Here is a 20,692-nt window from a genome sequence, read left to right on the forward strand (position 1 = left end):
CGTAGACATAAGCGAAATAAGTGAAAACGCAAGACTCGAGCACGAGACGAGACGAGAAGAGGGCGTATTCGAATATGGCGGAAAAAGTGTCGGTCGCGTGGTCGCGCCGTCGGCAAAGGAGGAAAAGTGCTGCCATCACGGAAGCGCTTAGCGTCAGAGCGACGCTATCGGTGCGGCTTCGCTCCCTCCAAAATCGCGCGTATATTGGCAACATTGTTTTTTGGTAGTTTACAAATAAAATGGCCGATATGTGAGGCTAGTTTGTATGGACAATAAAATATGCAATTATGTAAAATTAATGACCGTCGGTCGTGCACACATCCAGACGAAGAGGTAGTCCTGTGAGCGCGAAACGCGGAAAAAGTGCGCGGAACGTGAGTGAGAGTGTGGGAGCGCCGCGGGAGGTAGGTGGAGGTTGTCTCTGAAGCCCCGTGGACGCCGCGGGCCCCCGAAAGACCGAAACGCGAGAAAATCACTTATGGTCTCCAACACATAGAAGAGCCGTCTAGCCGTGCGGCGTGCTTTTTTCTATTGGTGTACAGTGGCGCGGCAACGATACAAAAGCGACTCCTAGATCTGTGGGAACAGATTTCGAAAACGGAAAACGCGGCGAACCTTGGCCGCCTCCGTTCCGATATTTCCGACGTGCGGCTCGCCTCGTCTCGCACAGCCGTGCTACGTCTCGGCTCGTTTCCCGGGGAGCGCATTGCGATCCGAAATCGGCGTGAGCGTCCCGGGAACACGTTGCACGCTTTTATGACTTTACTCAGATAATTCTGCAAAATTAACCACTTTTGCAGCTCCGTTCTGTATGTAGTCCGAGTAGCCGGGGGGGCTTGCGGATACCAAGTCTGCAAGCTTGCGAGTAGCGTCCTGCTGCGTTCCTGGCCGAAAGATATGACACTCATGTTTTACTCCCAAGGCCGAGATACTGGAGCGTGACGGGTACGTTTATTTGGAACCTCTCAAAATATTTCCCACGGATCAATTTGTTATAGTGGAGAGGGCTGGCGCGGAAAATGCATTGATAGACTCGGAGCAGCGCATCGGTACCGCGTCCAGCCAACTTTATTCATCTGTCATACCCCTCACAAATATGTGTACCACTCCTGGCAATGCAGGTGCAGGATTCGGGTACGCTTGGTCCTTTGGTGGGCCAGGAACGGAGACCCGAGAAAACGCTCAAAGCGAACTCGCCACCAATATCAGTTATGCCGTCAATAATAATCAAGATCAGGGATCCAGTCAGAAGATACAAGTCGACATCAAACCGGCCAAAGTGGCCGCTACCACTCATCGTCGTCCAATGTTTGCGATGAACGAAAGTTGTCAGCAAACACCTACCACGCATCATGGCCATACGGGAGGAGGAGCACATAATCAAACGACCCATGGCACTCACGTTCGTACTAAAAAACATCACGATGTATTTTCATTGACATGCGACAAAGGGGGATGTAATTGCGATGCGGCACATCCTACACCTCCACCTTCCTTATTCTCAAATACTTTAGTTTTTACTACAGCCGACAAGCACGCCATGAGTAAGCACTTCATGACACCAATTGGACCGTTGCAGCTTACGGCAGAAGAGTGCAATGAGATCTTGATGAAGAGAGCAGCTGCTGCATCTAATCAAGCGAACGCAGCGAATAACGTTACAACCAGTCAAACGGACAGTACGGCCCATTTTGGACATGTTTTGACCCATGTGAATACAACGCAAATCGAAAAAGTCAAACAGCAACAAGATATGGGCAGTCAGGTCCGTGTGCCGAAAGAACGACCATATTCCTGTTCGGAGTGCGGCAAATCCTTTCTTCTTAAGCATCATCTTACAACACACGCGAGAGTACACACTGGAGAACGACCACACATTTGCGTTCATTGTGGCAAAAGTTTTGCGCACAAACATTGTCTTCATACGCATCTATTACTACACAGCGCCGAAAGGCCGTATCAATGTCGCGAATGTAAAAAGTCTTTCACCCTGAAACATCATCTCGTAACGCATACCCGCGTGCATACGCGAGAACGACCGTTTGTCTGTCAAGAATGCGGAAGAGCATTTCCTCTAAAACGTCATTTAGTGACGCACAGTAAATTTCACTCGGGAGAGAGACCTTACGTTTGCGAGGAATGTGGGGAGTCGTTTTCACAAAAGGATCATCTTACGATGCATTCACGTTTTCATGGTAGCCTACATCCATTTGTTTGTCATGATTGCGGTGCGACTTTCCAGAGGAAGTTTGAGCTAGTTAATCATGGCCGGCTACATGGCAGAGTTCCACATTCGTGTACCGTTTGCGGAAAGGAATTTCTGCAGAAGAGAACACTTTTAGCTCATATGCGTTTACATACAGGCGAGACACCCTTTGCATGTACTGTTTGTGGAGAAGCATTCCCTCGGAAAGCAGATCTGGTCGCTCATTCAAAGATTCACAACAATAATGCAAATACTGATGAAAAATCTCTCACATGCAGGTGAGATATACGTAACGCAACTACGATACGATCTAACTTTATACTCTTTACTCCATCAACTTTACTTTATATATATTTTATACTTTAGAATTGCTATAAAAGAACATGAAACTATTATATAGACTCTATAGAATCTACCTTTAATAATAATACACTTTTAACGGTAATTGGACATTTCTAATGTCTATGCTTTTATATCAATATTGTGCTTATGAACACATTAAACATCTTTCTAAATTTTTATGTTTGACAAATGATTATTATTTCAGGGAATGTGGATTGGATTTTCCGAATCGAGAAGCTCTAAATTTACACCAAAGGTTACATACTGGTGATCGTACACTTGTAACGGATCTTTGTGGGTTAGCCGCCGCCTTCCAACAAACTCCAGCACATTTCCTTACTCCGAACACTCCAGGAACTCATCAGGTAAATGATTATACATCAATTTTTAATCTAATTTTATACTAAGATGCCTTTAAATTCTGTAAAGTTTAATTTTTCTTTAACAGATATATATTTCAAAAAGTCATTGTTTATTATTGACTTTCTTCAATATTGATATTTATTATTTTAATGTCATGAGTTTTCGAAACGAATTACTAATCATGTCATATTCTTTCATTTGTAATTGGGATTAAACTCGCAACCTGCTAATTACACATTAACTGCTTTTATCTGGAGCTTCAAGTTATTTCATATTTAATAATTTTATAATTTCTTTATCTCAAAAAATATTATTTTATTCTTTATAAAATATTATTTCTATAATATTAGAAAATATGATATTTCTCATTATTTAAAGATATCTCACTATCGATAAATACAATGATTTTTATTCGAAACATGAAATATATAAATTATAAATAATTTTCTACAGATGAACGGGCCGATAGGAACGCCTGGTGTTAGTCATATGCATGGCGCGACGCAAACGTCGCCACCAGTGAGTACAGGACCAAAACCTAAGCCACACATCTGTCCTGATTGCGGCCGTGGTTTCGCACAGAAACACGGCTTGTCGCAACATCAACGACGTCATACAGATGGCAGTTGCCACATAAGATCACACGTATGCGACAAATGCGGCAAAGCTTTCTTCCAGAAAAATCATTTGTTACTACATCAACGTCAGCATATGGATCCACCACCGAGTATACTTAGACAACAACAGAGACAAGCTGCCCAAGCTGCTCAAGCTGCAGCTCAGCAAGCACAGCAGCAGCAACAGCAGCAGCAGCAGCAAGCGCAGCAACAGCAGCAGCAGCAGCAGCAGCAGCAACAAGTGCAACAGCAAGTACAGCAGCAACAACAGCAACCGCAACAGCAACAAACGTGTGCCGTTGATACGAAAACGATTCAACTACAGGCAATACAGCAACAGGTGCAACAACAAGTGCAACAACAGGTGCAGCAGCAGCAGCAACAGCAGCAGCAGCAACAACAGCAGCAGCAACAACAAACGCAACAACAGCAGGCATGTTCGGTGGACACTAAAGCAATACAGTTGAACGTCACCATGTGAGACGGTATAAAGATGAGGGACTGGAGAGTCCTTGAAACAATAGCACTCCCAAATGCGCACCCTGCTGCCACCCTCTGCACGCACTTCTCTTGTACTAACAATACACGTTAGATATATATTTATTATCTCTAGATTCAAAAATAATAATCAATTTTATTACAAGGATAGAATATATACAAAGAATATACATATATATACACTATATTCTAATTAATATAAGGCTTGTAACAAGAAAATAAAAGTAATCATATATTAGTGTTTTACATATACTTTATAAATATACAAATATAAAAATATATAAATATATATATAAATATATAAATATATACTCTAGACATGTAAAATGGACTAAACAAATTAGTTGCCTTAACGAGAAGAAGAATTTTAATGGACATATTAACTATTATGTTTGGTGATTTTTTCATTTACTTTTATTTAGTAGGATATCACTTTATAAGAAAACAGGTATTGAATAAATCGAGATAAGAAAAAAATAAGTTTCGCCCTGTACCGCTGCTTTGTTGTTATCCTTCTCAATGTATTTGTGCGATGATAATTGAGAGGAGGTAATCTATGTGTGAACAAGAGAGCCAGTAACAGAGAAAGAGGAAGCTATCATAAAAGTTCTTTCGTAGGAGTTGGCAAAGAGAGAAAGAGAGAGGGTGGCAGACACTGCGCATTTATAAAGCATTTTTTAAAGCTTAGATCTATACAAGGTAGCAGTTTAGCTCCGCGCAATTTATATTTTTACGTTAAACGATACGAGCGAATTGTTCGTGAAATTTTAGAAATACGTAAGAATCCCGGTTTTATAAGATCCAAATATCAATAAATGGATGTAAATGTTTTTTCGTGAAGAGTTAACGCGATGTATGGACGCCATATACGATTTAAATATTATATACAAAAATTAATGCATATATTAGTTTTACATCAGTAAAGTTATAAAAATTAGACAAGATTGACACATGTATTCTATGCAGTCAGTGCAACATCGAATCATTCACTAGACTCTGGGAGGCCACGAGAGATTCTAAGAGCCGTGACATGTAGAAAAATTTAAGTTGTAAGAAAATTGTGACCAATCATGTTCTATTCCTCTTATAGTCGAGGAATAATCATCTTATCTCTGTAGACTGAATACGTGTCGCTAAAATTCGATACGTTGTGTCGATTATAAATGACATTATAATTAAAAAGGTTTCATACTAATAATATAACGATAAGAATAATAATTAATTAATAATAAGCGGTTGGTATTTAGTTAGTAGAGGTAAGACGCGTGCAATCTGCTGCTGATGAGACTGGAGAGAAATGGCGCATAGAAGGAAAAGCAATCCCTTGCAGCTTCGCATCTAGTAAATGATTCGATCTTGTTGATTTATATACTTATACATGTATCAATCTTTCTGTACGTGCACTTCGCGTTTAGAATCCCAAGAAGCCTTTCCACGTGCTTAATTATCTTCATTAATTAAAACATTTTCCCCGTAATAAACCTCGTGCGCCTCGCGTGTATTTACATGCGAGATTGCTTAGTGGGCTCTTCTAGTAAAATGCAAATTTAATTTTGTCTTCATCAAGAGTATATTACCTAATAGTATAGCTAGAGAATCGGAAGAAATACGAATAAAGGTTTCCTACATAGTTTTAATACGTATCTATCTTTTTTTTTCTAAAATAGCATAAAACGCGCCGTTATATTGATATTTAAAGATTATGAAATTCAAATTTTGCGAGAATGATTATGTGTCAACTTTATTCTTTATCTCTTTCTGTCTCGAAGGAAAATCGTAAATCATCGATGATCGATCAATGTTTTATGTTTTCTTTTATCACGTTGAATTTAAAGATTTTTAGATTATTCCTTCTCTCTTTTTCTTTTACAAATTTATCAAATAATTTAACGCCCGAGAATACTGTGGACGCTACATCTGTATATGAAAGTAAGTACATATCGCATGAATCGTACATATAATACTCACTTGTTCAATATATATATATATATATATATAAAATATACAAAATAATGTTTAAAGTTATATCAAAATGATAAAAAAATCATGCAATATGTTTTATTTTTGTTAATGTAAGAGAATACATATAAGAAAAAAAGCAACATAAATTATAACAATCTTTTTTAATCTAGTATTAATCTAGTATTTTTTAAATACACAAAAATCTGAAATATTTTTTGCTGTGTTTTATGTAAAAAAAAATCTTGTGTTAAAATTAGCATAAAATGGATACAATGTATAAAATTTCGTATAAATTAGCTTTAAAGTGTCAAGAAAATTTATTACAAATTTCAAGATTATTATTTACTACAATTTAAAAATTTTAACATTTCATAGTATTCTCAAATTTAAAATTTTATAAAATCTATTTCAAATTGAATAATATGTGATATTTCATACGTCTCGGACTTGATTCGCAAAACATTTTTTCTTCAAATGGATTGCACTACATTTTTCTGAAAACCTTGCTAAATGTTTTTTAAGCCTGAGTTAAAAGATATACACATTAAGCAAATGCACATGTTAATCGAAATAATAATTTTTGAAAATTTTAAAACAAAATCAATTCATGAAACAAATTCTTTTTATCGCGTGAGACAGTCATTTCCGTCAACTTTTAATCGATAAAACTTAATCTATCAGACCTGAGCAAGAAGATATCGTGAGTAAAGTGAAGAAACGTGTTATTGTAAATTTCGAATTTGCTCTTTTGAAATCTCTCGAAAAATAAGGATATCTCATTACATTTAATCGTATGGAAAATTAATTATGTTAGAACATATATAATAAAAAAAAAACATTTAAATCATATCTCAGTATCTTATGAAGCTAAAAATAAAGCATCGAGCTGATGAATCATTGGGAAATAATATATGAGTTAAAATCACATAATTGTCCGTACTTAATACTTTACGTTTTGTCTACGGTCTAATATCGTCTAACGCTCATGCTGAAAAATTTCCTTTCACTGCATTTATATCACAAACAAGATTACATATAGAGTTAAAAAATGTTGCAGGCAAAACGCAATAAAGCTGACTTATTACACGCAAATTATTGATATGCGAACGGATCTTGAATTTCTCAAAATAATGAAATGTTAGCTTTGATGCTTGGAATAGGAGAAGGAAAATGCGTTTGATATTTGAAATATTTCATGTTCTGAAATCATGATTTTAATATTGAAACATGGGTAGTAACAGGCGATATTTTAACAATGAAGAAAATAATGGTATCCTTTTTGAAGAAAAAAGGATGACAGGAAAAGTAATAGAGGGATATTATATAAAGACCCCTATTGAGACTCTTTATTATTCTCCATAAAATTACGCAAAGAAAAAAGTAAGATGTGAAGGACAAAGAATGATACTTGTCCCGATTCACAATAGATATTGGCTAAAATAAGGAGAGAGAGAGGAAAGAAAAGATATATATTTTCTCATGACATATCTTTGCAGTATAAATTGATATAAATTGTATAAATTTAATCTAGACATATAATATAAATCGTACAAAACAGCGTGTGACATCTTGTACGTATTCCATTTGACGCAACGCGACGCGACGCAAGACGAGGCGAGGCGAGGCGAGGCGAGGCGAGGCGAAGCGAAGCGAGGCGAGGCGAGGCGAACCGACGACATTTCTAAACGAGATATCGCGCCCTCTACCGATGCTGTCCGTAATGAAGAAGCGGCGCGGAGCGCATGCGCGTGGGTCATCGTATGCGCGATTTCGCCTGCCTGCGGACGAACCGAAATAAATCGAACGACGCCGAGTCGATCAGCGGTACGGCGTTCTCGTTGGACGTGCGCGTTTCGCGTTAGTGATGATCAAAACGAATCGCCGTCGTTGCCGTGGTCGCTCGTGGCACAGCACGCAGACGAAACAGCCGTGATCCGTGCTCAGTGATCCGTGATCCGTGATTCGTGCTCTGTGCTCCGTGCTACGAGGCAGAGGGAAGTCCGAGAACCCGCGTCGTCGTCGCGCTCCGCCGCAACGGTCACGGATGCATATGGAGGTACGTAAAAAAGCCACGATCGCCAGACGACGTGTTTCTCTTCCATCCGCGCGCTTTGTTTATTTATCTCGACGCGAACCCGCCGCGGTTTCGGAGCATGACGAGACGCGCGTCGCGCGACCTGACGCTACGCGACGCGCGACGCGCGACGCTACGCTACAACGACATAGAACGATCGCGAGAGCGACGCTGGACGCTCTTGCGAAATCGGAGCTGTAAAAACGACGCGCGCTTTACGTCGCTTTGCATCGCGGAAACGACTTTTTTCCGCATTTTCCGAATTTTCACGTCTTCTCTCTCCCGTTCCCGTCGATCGTCCCGTGCGGCTGTGGAGCGTAATCGCATATCGCAACCATAGTTACGTACTCTATACTTGTCTCTCTCTCTCTCTCTCTTTCTCTCTCTCTCTCTCTCTCTCTCTCTCTCTCTCTCTCTCTCTCTACGCTTGTCTCTCCAACTACGCATTATTGTTTTTGAACCTCCCTCGGCTCCGTCGAGGATGCGCCACGGGGCATCCTCCTCGCGATAGACGACGAGAATAATCGCGTCTCGAATCCGCGCGACGCGAATGCTCGCGCGAGTCCGGTGCGTTAAAACAAGCGAGCGAAGCAAGTCGGGTTTGTGTACGTTCTCAGCTGATGGGGGTCTGTCAGCTGCCTCCGTCGTCGTCGCCTCGCGCTCCGCCTCACCCCCTCACCCCATTTCCCCTCGCCTCACCTCATCACACCTCGTCGTCTCGCTTCGCCTCGCGTTCCGTTTTGCTCTTTGTCTGGCTCTCTCGTTTGAGCATCACGTCAGACGATTAACGATCCAACGATTCTCCTTCCGCCGTTATCAATGGGGCGCGGGGATTTTCTTCAATGCGCGCCATATCGCGCGAGCCTACCTTATTTTGCTTAAGTAAAAAAAAAAAAAAAAAAAATTGCTCGTTTTTAAGAAAGGTCTACGATATTTCAAGATGAAAAACAAAGCCGTACAGACGTAGTGTTCGCGTGCGACATGGTACACTCGGAATTCATCAACGATATTTCAATTTTAAAGCAACAAACGGCGGAATCTTTTCAACCTTTACTCTGGCTCATTTCCTCGAGTGAAATACAAATGTTTGTTCGTACGCAAAATGGACCTGTCTAGACATCGATTGTATTCGTCGCGCGTTGGCCTGTTTATACCAACGAAGCTATTTATTTCTCTTCTGCGCGTAACAGATCGCAACACGCATATGATAAGCGACATGGCGACGTAATGTCACCAAATAATGCGCATCGGCATGTTTTGTATACATTCACAGCTGATTCAACGCGTCGTAAAAACATCGGAACGTTTGCTCGCGCGTTCTCTCTCTCTCTCTCTCTCTCTCTCTCTCTCTCTCTCTCTCTCTCTCTCTCTCTCTCTCTCTCTCTCTCTCCCTCCCCCCCTCTCCCCCTCTTTTTTTCTCTCGAGTACGCTTCGCTCGGATATTCAAATTGCCCGCAGCTATTTCCATTAGAGCTTTTCGCAATTATGGTTTCGCGATCGGGAAACAGGGGATACGCAAAAAAAAGAAAAAAAAAAATAACGTAATCCACATCGGTTAAACGAACGTACAGCGCATTGTTTATCCATTTAAGTAGTTTCTTGAGAAGATCTCATATCTCGTCCGGATGTGCGTGAGTGATTTCTTCCCACGTGACGGTTAATGACGATCTAGCGATCAACGGTTAATTTCACGCAATTAACAAACCTAGCTTTTCGTCGGCGCGATCGATCGCGTGCTCGATCGTTCGATCGCCTCGCGCTCGCGAGGAACGAGAGAGATCGAGAAACGAGGGTGAATCACACGCGAGGTGTCCCTGCGTATTCCGGGCGTCTCGGACGCGCGACATTTATGTACGCGCGTCTCGATCGAACGTGGCGTCGCGTCGCTTCGCGTCGCGTCGCGTCGAGTCGAGTCGAGTCGAGTCGAGTCGAGTTGCGCTGCGCCGCTCCGCGTGAACCTGTTGGACAACGGTTTTGTGTACATTTACAGCTGACTGGACTATCAGCTGATTGCGCGCGACGGAATCACCGCGTAGCGTGACATGCCTCTGCGCGCGCGCGCGCGTGTGCTTCGTCATCTTCCTCTTTCCCTATTGTTTGCAAATACGTGTGCGCGTTTTTCCTCTCCCTCCCGTTGGAAATCTCCTTTCTCGAAACTAATCTCGGAAAATATTTCAGGATGTACGTAGTAAAGAGCTGGATTTAAGAGCGTAAAGAGTATATAATTGCATCATCGCTCCGCGTACGCTCTTGTAGATCGCATCGGCGATATGAATATGGCTTTCTATAATTTTCTCTTCAACGACGAATATCACTCATCGAGACGCCGCAATTTTTTTCTATTCTTTTTTTTTTCTTCTCTCTTCTTCAAGTATTTTTCTTCTCAAAGAGTTTTTCTCTATGCAAATCACTTGATTACAAATCGAGTCCTCTGTTCGAAGACTCATTATCGTACTTTACCCCTACGTGAGGATTCTCGCACGACTAGTGGATTGGCGTTTCACTCTTGATTACTCACATCCTCGTTCCCCGGGTATATCTCTCGCTCTCGATTTAGATTGAAATTGATAATTTGATCGGAATCTTTTAGAACTACTCCCTCGGCCATCTTCTCTGCCTTATCTCTGCGCCGTAATCAATGCATTGCGACAACGTTTGCGACGAGAGCAATGGCTCCCGCCCATTCGATCTTCGTTTGTAATGTAGCTAATGCGGGATAAGGGGAGAGGGGGGCTACGACTCGGATAAATTCTCTTGTACAGAAAGCAGGTTATAAATAACTTGGGGGGAGGGAGTGTGCCCCCTGCTTCGGTCCTCGGTCGTCAACCCCTCGCTCGTTTCTCTTCGGCTCGCCTGAAGCTCATTCATCAGGAATCGCTTTTTCTCGAAAGCATCGACAATCCGTGGCGTCATTTGCTTATCGATTTTCATGTTCAACATCGAGAGCGTTTCACGATTGATTTTGTTAATCGTATTAGAAAGACTATAGAGATTATATAGAGCGTCGAATAAAACTTGGTGCATTTGACCAAGGTTTGATTTTTCAGAAAAAAAGTTAGGTGCAAATATGAAGTGAAATTGACCTTTTTTTTTTTCTTCTTCCTATAAAGTCTCTAGCCGGGCGAGACTTGGAGTCTTTGCTTGGAGACAAGCTGTCGTCGCGCGCACTTGCGCGCGACGAGAATAAAAAGGACGTCGTTGCATCTACAATAAGTAGCAATGACCTTGACTAGTGTATTGACTCGAAAGTCCCGTCTTCCTTTGTTCTCTGGCGGCTGTCCGTTAGGGAACCCGCGCGTTCCCGCACGTTCTCGCTCTGTTCCTCGCTAGTTAAGGTCAGGATCGAATTCAATATGTACTCGCGAGCGAATCCGAGCGAATTCCGATACTTGACTCCGATACTTCCGCTCGATGGGATTGGATTACCGTCTGCGATTCCGCTATCTCGTTCGCTTCTAATTTAAACGAGTCCGCTCCTTCAAACGCGAGAAGTTGCGAAATTTGCGAAGCGCGAAATCTCCAGCGGGGCTATTCGCGCCAGGAAGAATCGAATCTCTCCGCGAGGTCAGGCGGAATCGCGGTTCCGATTAGCGAGCATCTCGTGAGAACGCGTGATTAGCATTTTTCAAAGTGAGTGAGTCCATTTCCAAAGAAGGATAAGCGGAGTGCGCGCGTCTACGCCCGTTCCGCGTACACAGAAAAAGCCTCTATCTTTAACGATTCATAATAACGTCCTTGTCTCTTTGTTTGAACGCGCGCCAGCACGTGGCGGCACGTCAGTCGATATGGAGTACATCGATGCAATTGCCTTTGAAAGCTACGTTGCTTCGCTTTCAACGTCATTTCCGCAGCTGTCAATGCGCTCTCCATTGCCAGCTCGACTTTTTCTTTTCTTTTCTTTTCTTTTTTTTTTTTTTTTTTACAAGGAGAGAGAAAGGAAGAGAGAAACGAAAATTTAATTGTATTTATTAATTAAAAAAGAATGAAGAAATGAAGTATTGAGAGAAATGAAGAATTGAAGAATTTTGCGAACCGTCTTGCGAAATGCAACGCGCGAAATGGAAGGTTTCGCATAAAAAACGACCGTGATATATTAAGTATCTCCGACATCTCGATTTACATTTGCGTTTTCGTTTTTCATTGTCTCTCAATTTAAATGGTATTGTTAATGCAATTTACTAGCGGACACTAACAAATTCATCGCGTAATTCACGAAGGTGCGATCGATATACCGTCGGCACGGAACGCGCGTATCGTGAAAATTGCAGCGTGCTATAACGGCTCGCTTCGCCGAGCCAATGTCAAACCGTTGCTGCAAAAAGCTACTCGCCTTGCGACGTGAATAACATTTTGCCGAAATATTTCTCTCTATTCGCGCGACGCACGCGTTCGATACGTTATTTGAATCTACGCTCAAATTTTACGCTCAAATTTTCCGACGATATATTTTCTAATATTTTCTAATAATCAAACGAGGAGCTTGCTTCGTCGCTTACGCAATTAACACACATAGCTCGACTGTTTCGTAACTATGCGTAAGAAAAATAAAACACCGTCGCGCGCGCGCGCGCGCGCGCGCATGTGATCGGACGTGCATAGGACGGAATTTACGTTGCGAAAGTTGCAGCGAGTATCGAAATATACGAAATGAAAATCGACGTTGAACTTCTTTTTCTCTCAGCGTAATCTCTCCTCACTTTACAGGTGTCCCCGAACCGGCGCTGTCTGAACCAGCTCAACAGCTGATCGGAGCACGAAGCGGCGGTGAACGGGGCTACTATCGCACCACCACCCCGCGTTTCGGAGAAATTCAGTCTCGAGTCATCTAGGTAAACAAATAAATAAAAAAAAAAAAAAAAAAAAAAAACAGAAGTAAGAAATAGAAAATATAAAAGAAATCATAAGAAATCTCTTGGCGGAAAAAGAGATCTGTATCCTTACACCTGGCAAAAGGAGGATAGGAGGATAGCGCAAGCAAGAGCGAAGTGCGTTCTCGCTCGCTTGGAGACACGCCATCATGGTGAAAACTTTTCAAGCGTACCTACCTTCCTGTCACCGCACTTACTCGTGCATTCACTGCCGTGCTCATCTCGCCAATCACGACGAACTCATCTCGAAGGTGAGCTGCCCCTCGGTCAAGTATAACATCATAAATCGCTCGCGTTCTCTTTCGACTGAACGACAGCGATTTCTGATTTCTCACCGCGAATATGATGGATCTTGACGTCAAAGAGACTTGTCAATTTGTCATTTTGCATTTTACAAAACACACATTCGGTATTGTTAAGAAAAAAAAAAAAAAAAAAAACTAATTTATATTTTATACTTTTTAATGTCACGATCCAGTATAATTGAGTGGCCAAACGAATTATTATGGAACTATTGATGAAAATTTCTTTTTATTGGAATATTTTTGTTCTTCGATAATTTCTTATAGACTTTCGAATAAAATGTATGGAAACGATCGGATATTTCACGAGCAAGCGTGTAATCAGTTTTCGATTTAGATACACGCAAAGATATTTTAACGCGATTATCGTTATCGATTATGTTTTGTCAGAGATAATAATAATCGTGTCAATCTGAAATAAATCTCTTACTATAAGATATGGAATTGTAGTAAAACGCTCGCGTCTCCGATCGAAATCGTAAATAGTTTCATAACGACTAATAATAGACACTATAGTAACTATCCATGTCTCGTTTTATCGCGCATTAATGAAATTAAATTTTGTCCGTTTCGTATTTTCAGTCCTTCCAGGGCAGTCAAGGTCGTGCCTATCTCTTTAATTCTGTGTAAGTATAACTAATACGTTGAAAAATAGAACAACTTTGAGATCTTTGGCATTGGTTATCTTTATAACACGTACATAACAAAACGTCCTCGAAATCTATTTTTATTCCTTTGAGTTATTATAATTCTTTCGTGGTAATTAATTTTTCTTTAGCAAAAATTGGAGTACTCTTTTATGTTTAACATTTTTATATATAATGTTCTATTTCAATGACTATTACTGTAGAAACATTACTCAAGACGACACATATAAATAAAGTTTCTATATTTTAATCAATGCTACAAGCTTAATTTAAACAAATTCTTTCAAGTATATACAATTTGAAAATTATTAATAATTTCTTTTTGCAGTTTTATAATTAAAACAAATAAAATTGAAGTAAACTGTATTTTTCTTCAATATTTGTCTTTTAATTTTCTTAATAATAATTGTAATTCGTTGTAATTTGGGGGTATTCTTTGTGTGTTTTATGTCAACATCGATCGATACATATACATATAACAGAGAACACATATGTGAGAAATGGAAAAATGATAATTACGTTACGTAGGGTAAACGTAGGTTGCGGTCCCGCGGAGGAGCGAGTTCTGTTAACTGGGCTACACGCTGTCGCTGATATCTATTGCGAGTGCTGCAAAACCACCCTAGGGTGGAAATATGTTAGTTATCTGTTAACTCTTAAATTAATCTTAAATAAAAAAAGTTAATGATGACTGATTCTCTAATGATATTTTTTTAGGAGCATGCGTTCGAGTCAAGTCAGAAATATAAGGAAGGAAAATTTATAATCGAACTTGCCCATATGATCAAGGAGAATGGATGGGAATGAAGAGCAGAGGGGAATAGAAGAATTCCTCGTGCCTCTCATCAAACTTTTCCTGATGATGCCTACAACGTTGTTCTAATTGCAATGTACGGCCCCTCTCTATTCGAACCACCAACGAAAGTCTGTGATTTCATTTGTGATTTATAATCTTAGTAATCTTCGTTTCGGACAATTCATACAACATCGGTTTGCTTCTGATCAAATCGAGCAAGCGAAGGTAACGCGCGGCGATCCATATTCGTCGATGGACGACGCATCACCAAGTATCGTAAAGAAATTATTTTTCAATGGAAGAAAAAAGTAGAGTAAGATGACGATGTCAAGTAACGGTGGGACATGACGATGAAGGTGCCATGGTGGAAATAAAAAGGCGAGATTGCTCGGTACGAGCAATGGGGTGCCCCCCCTCCCTAATTTTGATTCATTATCTTTGTAGACATTGCGTGCAGTCGTGTGTCAACACTGAATGTTAAAAATTAAACGTGCGGGGCACCCCGACAATCAGTTTTATCTGTTTTACGCACCGAAACAGCGCAAGTGCCACAGACTTTGCCGGACTGATTGCCTGCCTGCCGCGTCTGTCATTGTAATTTCACTGCCGATATTCCTAATATTAATTAAGAATGCTACGTCGTATTTAGACGCGGCGTAGTAGTAGTCCTAGTTTAGTATACATTATAGAGTACTAAAGCCTATATTACATCATTATAGGACCTCGTGGTATATAGAAAATAGAAATAAATAAGAATAATGGAGGCAAGAAGAGCAGAAGAAAAACAGAGTGTGCGTGCGTGTGTGTGCGCATGTGTATGTATGTGTGTGCACATATGTATATGAGAGAGAGTAAGAGAAAGAGATGAGGGGAAATATAAGAAAAGGTCTGATTATGTGTCACATGTACATGTTTGGTTTTATGTTCATTATGTCTGCCAAACTGTCTGTTTATCTGCCAGTTGCCACTGTTATTATGGTAGTATCATAATGTAATATGTTTACATTTTCATCGGCTGAGTAGGGTATGGTGTGATTGAAGTTTTCGTTGAGAAATCTTGAAACTGCGCCTTCCTATGCACGCAATATAATATTTAAAAGATAAGGATGATTGTGCTTGTTTTCTAGAATATTTCGATCTCGTTCATAAAAATATTTTGTAAGATTTAATTGTATTTAACTTGTTAATGGATTTCTAGTAATGACGGTTGCGCGAGCATATAAAAAATAATTTCACTGAGGATTGATCTTTATTAGTCACTAAACTTTTGATTGCACAAGTTTGCAATCAAATATCCATAATAGAATTACCGCTTCTTATACTACGTTGATGCATTTTCATGCAATTTAGCCTTCGCGTAAGAAGTGTTTCCTTGGCATATTATTATTATAGAGGCTGGTTACATACCATACATGGAACCTATATCATTTGTGCTATATATATTCCTTCAACAAGTTCTTCCATCGCTATCTTCTTGTTATAATTAATTATCGAAACAATAGTCAACGTCCAACAAAATTCGGAATTGATAATGAGTGCACTTATTAGAAAAATATTAATTGCGTCTATACATGATACTTAATGATTGAACCGATGACTCTACGGATATGACTCGTATAAGCTGTTGTTTAATAACATTAATCATTATTAAATCGATTAAACTCGTGATCAATTAATTCGAAATCGATTAACTCGTGATCAATTGATCTTTAAAAAAAAATTACTTCTTTTATAAGCATATTATTATATTAACAGGAAGATAGCTCAATTGTGTTTTATTGTATTAAGCGATAAATCTGTTTATATTGTATAAAGTATTTTGTACAATGTCAGATTTTTGTTTGCACTGTTTCCCATTAAGAAATTATATGTAGGCAAATCATGCGTTCAGCTTTCAAAATGCATACATATGAAAGTGCAGTGTATTCATGCAGTGTATGTAGAAAAATGTTTGCCTACCTAATTATTTGACTGATTAACTGACTGATTGGCTGACTGACTAACTGACTAACTGACTGACCGACCGACCGACTGATTAAACTCGAAAGATTAAACGAATGAATGAATGAATGAATGATTGTGCCGGCCTAATATTCACGCTGTCACTCAAAGAGTACTTTTTATATTAATGTGCCGATATCCTTATCCGCACTCACCTTTTCGGAACCTTGTTGAAATGTACCTATCGACACTAACTCTGTAGTCTTCAGCCTCCACAACTTCCACCATCACAAAATTTTGCTTTGTAAAACGTGTTCTTAATAAAAAGAAGAAAAGAATACCCAAAGTATTGAAGATAATTTAAACGCGTTTTCTAAACTTCATGAATAGTTTTGTAATAAAGAACATAACATAAGGGAAGAATAAAAGGTAAGTCAGTACAATTTAGTTTTAATTTATTTTAAATTTTTGACATAATCTTTTCATAACTTCTCATTTGTTCTAATGCATTATGAATAATTTGTTTTCACATAAAATGAGCATTAATCTTCGGCGCTAGATTTCAAACAGAATCCCGTTTTGCGCATGCGTCTCTCGTGTAGCTACAGTGTTAAAGTTGGCAACGCAAACTACTAGTTGCGCTTCTGTCTTACATGTGTCGAAACAGATTACAATGGATTCCGCCACGGTCATTTGATCGTTTCCTGCGTTAGCGTTAATTCTTATGATTATTGTTTCTTTTTTTGTTCCCTTTTTGTTTAAGTGTGAGTCAATTTTTTTATTTATCGTTATTCCATACTTTATTAGACACAAAAACTAAGCGTTAGGCTAAGTTACACTGCCTATTACTTAAAAATTAATGATGAAAAACGCAAAGGCCAAAAATTCAAGGTAATCAAATTCATGGAATTTTTAATGACGAAGCTATACGCCTCATCCACATTACCTGCTAATTACGAATGAAGCAATTGCTATTCATAATTTAATTACAAACTGAATTATTTCATTGTTTTTTTAATTTATAATATAAATTTTGTAGAACATGCTTGGGACATTTTAGTGATCAAGGTGGATTGTTTGACGTTGTCGTACGTCCGATGCTACAACAGGGACACGAGGGAGAATTATGTAGTTGGTTGAAAGAAATGAGTTTAATTGGTACAGTCTGCAGTTGTCCTCATTCAGATTGTAATGGACGTAGTTTGATATGGAGCCCTGCAAGAATTGTAGACAAATACATTTGGTCTTGTCCTGATTGCACAAGAAGACAGTCTATAAGAGAAAAATCTTTCTTCTTTGGAATAAAGTGTGACCTGAAAATGTGCCTTCAACTGATACTAGGATGGTGTCAAAAAATTCCTTGTGAAGTTACTGCTTCTTATTTAGGTTCCTTATAATTTTATAATTTTTATAATTATTATTTTTTGATAATTTGTATAATTGAGATACTGTATAACTATAATTATGCATACATATTATTCTAGATGTAAAGAAGCATGTTGTTAGAAAAATATACGAACGATGTGATGAAGTTTCTGCAATCTATGTTAAGAAACATCCAGAAGATTGGTTATTAGGCAGTGAAGGTGCAATATTAATTGTGGACGAATTTCCTGGTGGTTATATGACGGAGCATCAACCAGATATAAATTTTACTAAAAAACGCAATAATAATTCACATACAATAATATGTATAGCAGAAGCAAATACTATACCACCTCGCATATGGCTACATATGATCGAAGCTGTACCAGAGGTATAATGTATAATGTTTTAATGAGATATAATAATTAATTGTTTTACATATTACAAAAGTGATATGAATATTTGATGGACATTGTTTAAATTATATTTAAATAATATTTTACAGCCACAGAAAATTGATAAGTTACAAACAGGAGTCGACAAGAGTAATATGATAAAAGAAGCTCTAAAAGAAATTGCAAGGCATATAGTACCAGGAAGTTATATAGTAGCAAGTGATCGTGCTTGTTGCTGCAGTTATGAATCTTTACAAAGTTTAAGGCAATATAAAATTATCAGTGTCGAGCAGCTGCAAAAATTTGATCCACCTGGTAAAAGTAAACTTGTTAATAATCTCGGTAATTACTTTGTTTTAATAATGTTTATGTATCTTTGTGTGTTTCTCTATCTGCATAGTTTTTGCATTATTATTTTTCTCTATTTTAAGAAACAATTTGGCAAAGTGCCACTGAAGTCTGTGAGGAAGTTCAAGAAGCTACACGTACTTTAGGCCAACATATTATTGCTAGGCATTTATGGAGACAAAAATTTGGTGGATCACTTTCTACTGCGTTTCAAGATATGCTGAATCATATTGCGGAATATTATCGATTTTCTCAAAGTTAGGTACCAATTTTGAAATCTTTTGCATCATTGCGTTATGTAATTACTACTGTATATGACAAATTACTTTTCAAAATAACGTTATAATTTTGTATAAACATATACAAGGTGAATATTGATCAAAAAGTCAATTTAAAGATTTTAGATTATATACAAAAGTTTCACAAATTGCCTTATTAAACCATAAATATTCGTAAATGATATAAATACACACACACACACACACACACACACACACACACACACACACACACACACACACATACACATTTCTACAAAACTTATTTTTTTATGTGCGCGAATATATAACAAAGTATAAATCAAATGATTATATTATTAAGTCTTCCAAATATTAATAAGACATTACTCATATATAAAATTAAGTATTGAGTACTTGTTGATTAGAGTTATACAATGAAAAGATAAATCGGAATTTTCTTAGAAAACAAAGTATGAATGGTTAGGCTTGGCTTGGCTTAATTTGTATAACAAATTTTGTCTAATGTTTTTATATCTTTACGCTAATATTGGCAGAAACTAATATTAAAAGACTGACTTTAATATTTTATTGATAAAATCAATAAAATATTAAAATAATTTCAATAATAATATAGCAATACTAGGATAAATATAAAATTGTAGAACGCGTATATATGTTTTCAATCGAAATTGAAATTGATATTAATTGTTATATTCTTAAGCGAGAATATCGTATTTCTTTTTAATATCCTCAAATATTCAAATACGCACAAAACTAACTTTATAATATAACTTTTTATATGTATATTATTTACAGTGAAATTTCTCTATTCTAAAGTTAGTTGAACATATCCTTTATTCTCTAAAATTTCTCCCCAGTCTTTATTTTTATTTAATTAATTTAAAAAGACAAAAATACCATAATATCTTATAATAATCTTATAATAACATGATCACAATTGTATAAGAGAGGGAGAAAGGCAGAGAAGAGAGGAGAGCAATATAAAAGGAGGAATTAGAGAAATTTAGAAAATATCTATTTTAAGATGGAGAAATTTGACTATCTATTGTTTTCATATATATATTTGTTATACAATATCTTAGTTTTACTGTTGGATGTAATTATATATATCTAAAAGAGAAAGCAATGAAAGAGGAAAAAGAAAGAGAAAAAGAACTCACATTGTAATCTGTTTACAATTGATCATAAAAAATTATAAATAAATTTTTTAAAATGTTATGCTTTTATTAATAAACCATAAACAAAAATTTTTTTACTTTTAAAAAGTTTAAGCTAGGCTTATATTTTGTAACAAATAAACATTTGTTAAATTTTTATTACTTTGATTTCTAATTATAATAATAATAAAAGTAAAAGTTAAATAATAAAAATTTTTATATTTATCTATATTTTCAGAAAAAAAAGAAGATAATAGAAAAATTTATTAATAAAAGATTTTAGATAATAGGTATTATGTAAGATCTAAAATAAAAAAAATTAAATTTATGTATTATGTTATACTGTTTATTAATAATAAACACGTTACAGCGGTAATAAAAATTGAATTTAATTGTGAGTTTAATTTGTAATTAAAAAATTACATGTAAGAAAAAAAAGTGATCCCTGAGGGGGCACCCGGGTTTGAACCGGGGACCTCTCGATCTGCAGTCGAATGCTCTACCACTGAGCTATACCCCCAACTTGTTTGATACTCTCAAATATATACATT

General features: G+C 37.8%; 3 protein-coding genes and 1 non-coding gene across 5 annotated transcripts; 3 read left to right on the plus strand and 1 right to left on the minus strand.

Annotated features, from left to right (window-relative positions):
• Positions 1 to 185: 185 nt before the first annotated feature.
• Positions 186 to 12,934, plus strand: LOC105430359 (uncharacterized). Its single transcript, XM_011643887.2, has 4 exons — positions 186 to 2,484; positions 2,754 to 2,913; positions 3,365 to 8,044; positions 12,767 to 12,934. Exons 1-3 carry the CDS (start codon positions 1,097 to 1,099, stop codon positions 4,007 to 4,009), a joined length of 2,193 nt encoding a protein of 730 aa, XP_011642189.2. The 5' UTR covers positions 186 to 1,096; the 3' UTR covers positions 4,010 to 8,044; positions 12,767 to 12,934.
• Positions 12,763 to 16,954, plus strand: Ypel (Yippee-like). Of its 2 annotated transcripts, none has more exons than XM_011643883.3 (5): positions 12,763 to 12,891; positions 12,988 to 13,181; positions 13,815 to 13,858; positions 14,408 to 14,516; positions 14,597 to 16,954. In XM_011643883.3, the coding sequence occupies exons 2-5, from the start codon at positions 13,080 to 13,082 to the stop codon at positions 14,684 to 14,686; spliced, it is 345 nt and encodes a 114-aa protein (XP_011642185.1). In that variant the 5' UTR covers positions 12,763 to 12,891; positions 12,988 to 13,079; the 3' UTR covers positions 14,687 to 16,954. The 2 variants fall into 2 exon arrangements, 1 of the variants encoding a protein (XP_011642185.1); XR_016139243.1 differs by lacking the exon at positions 12,763 to 12,891 and having other exon boundaries at positions 13,045 to 13,181; positions 14,597 to 14,769; positions 14,837 to 16,954.
• Positions 16,955 to 17,232: 278 nt separating this feature from the next.
• On the plus strand, positions 17,233 to 20,200 carry LOC105430357 (uncharacterized). Its single transcript, XM_011643881.3, has 5 exons — positions 17,233 to 17,507; positions 17,656 to 18,002; positions 18,101 to 18,372; positions 18,487 to 18,718; positions 18,808 to 20,200. Exons 1-5 carry the CDS (start codon positions 17,476 to 17,478, stop codon positions 18,984 to 18,986), a joined length of 1,062 nt encoding a protein of 353 aa, XP_011642183.1. The 5' UTR covers positions 17,233 to 17,475; the 3' UTR covers positions 18,987 to 20,200.
• Positions 20,201 to 20,589: 389 nt separating this feature from the next.
• On the minus strand, positions 20,590 to 20,661 carry TRNAC-GCA (transfer RNA cysteine (anticodon GCA)). Its single transcript has one exon. It is a non-coding gene; the product is annotated as a tRNA-Cys (tRNA).
• Between the last annotated feature and the right edge of the window lie 31 nt (positions 20,662 to 20,692).

Source organism: Pogonomyrmex barbatus, unplaced genomic scaffold (genome assembly GCF_055798465.1).
Source record: "Pogonomyrmex barbatus isolate J1 unplaced genomic scaffold, ASM5579846v1 scaffold2, whole genome shotgun sequence".
NCBI lineage: Eukaryota > Metazoa > Arthropoda > Insecta > Hymenoptera > Formicidae > Pogonomyrmex > Pogonomyrmex barbatus.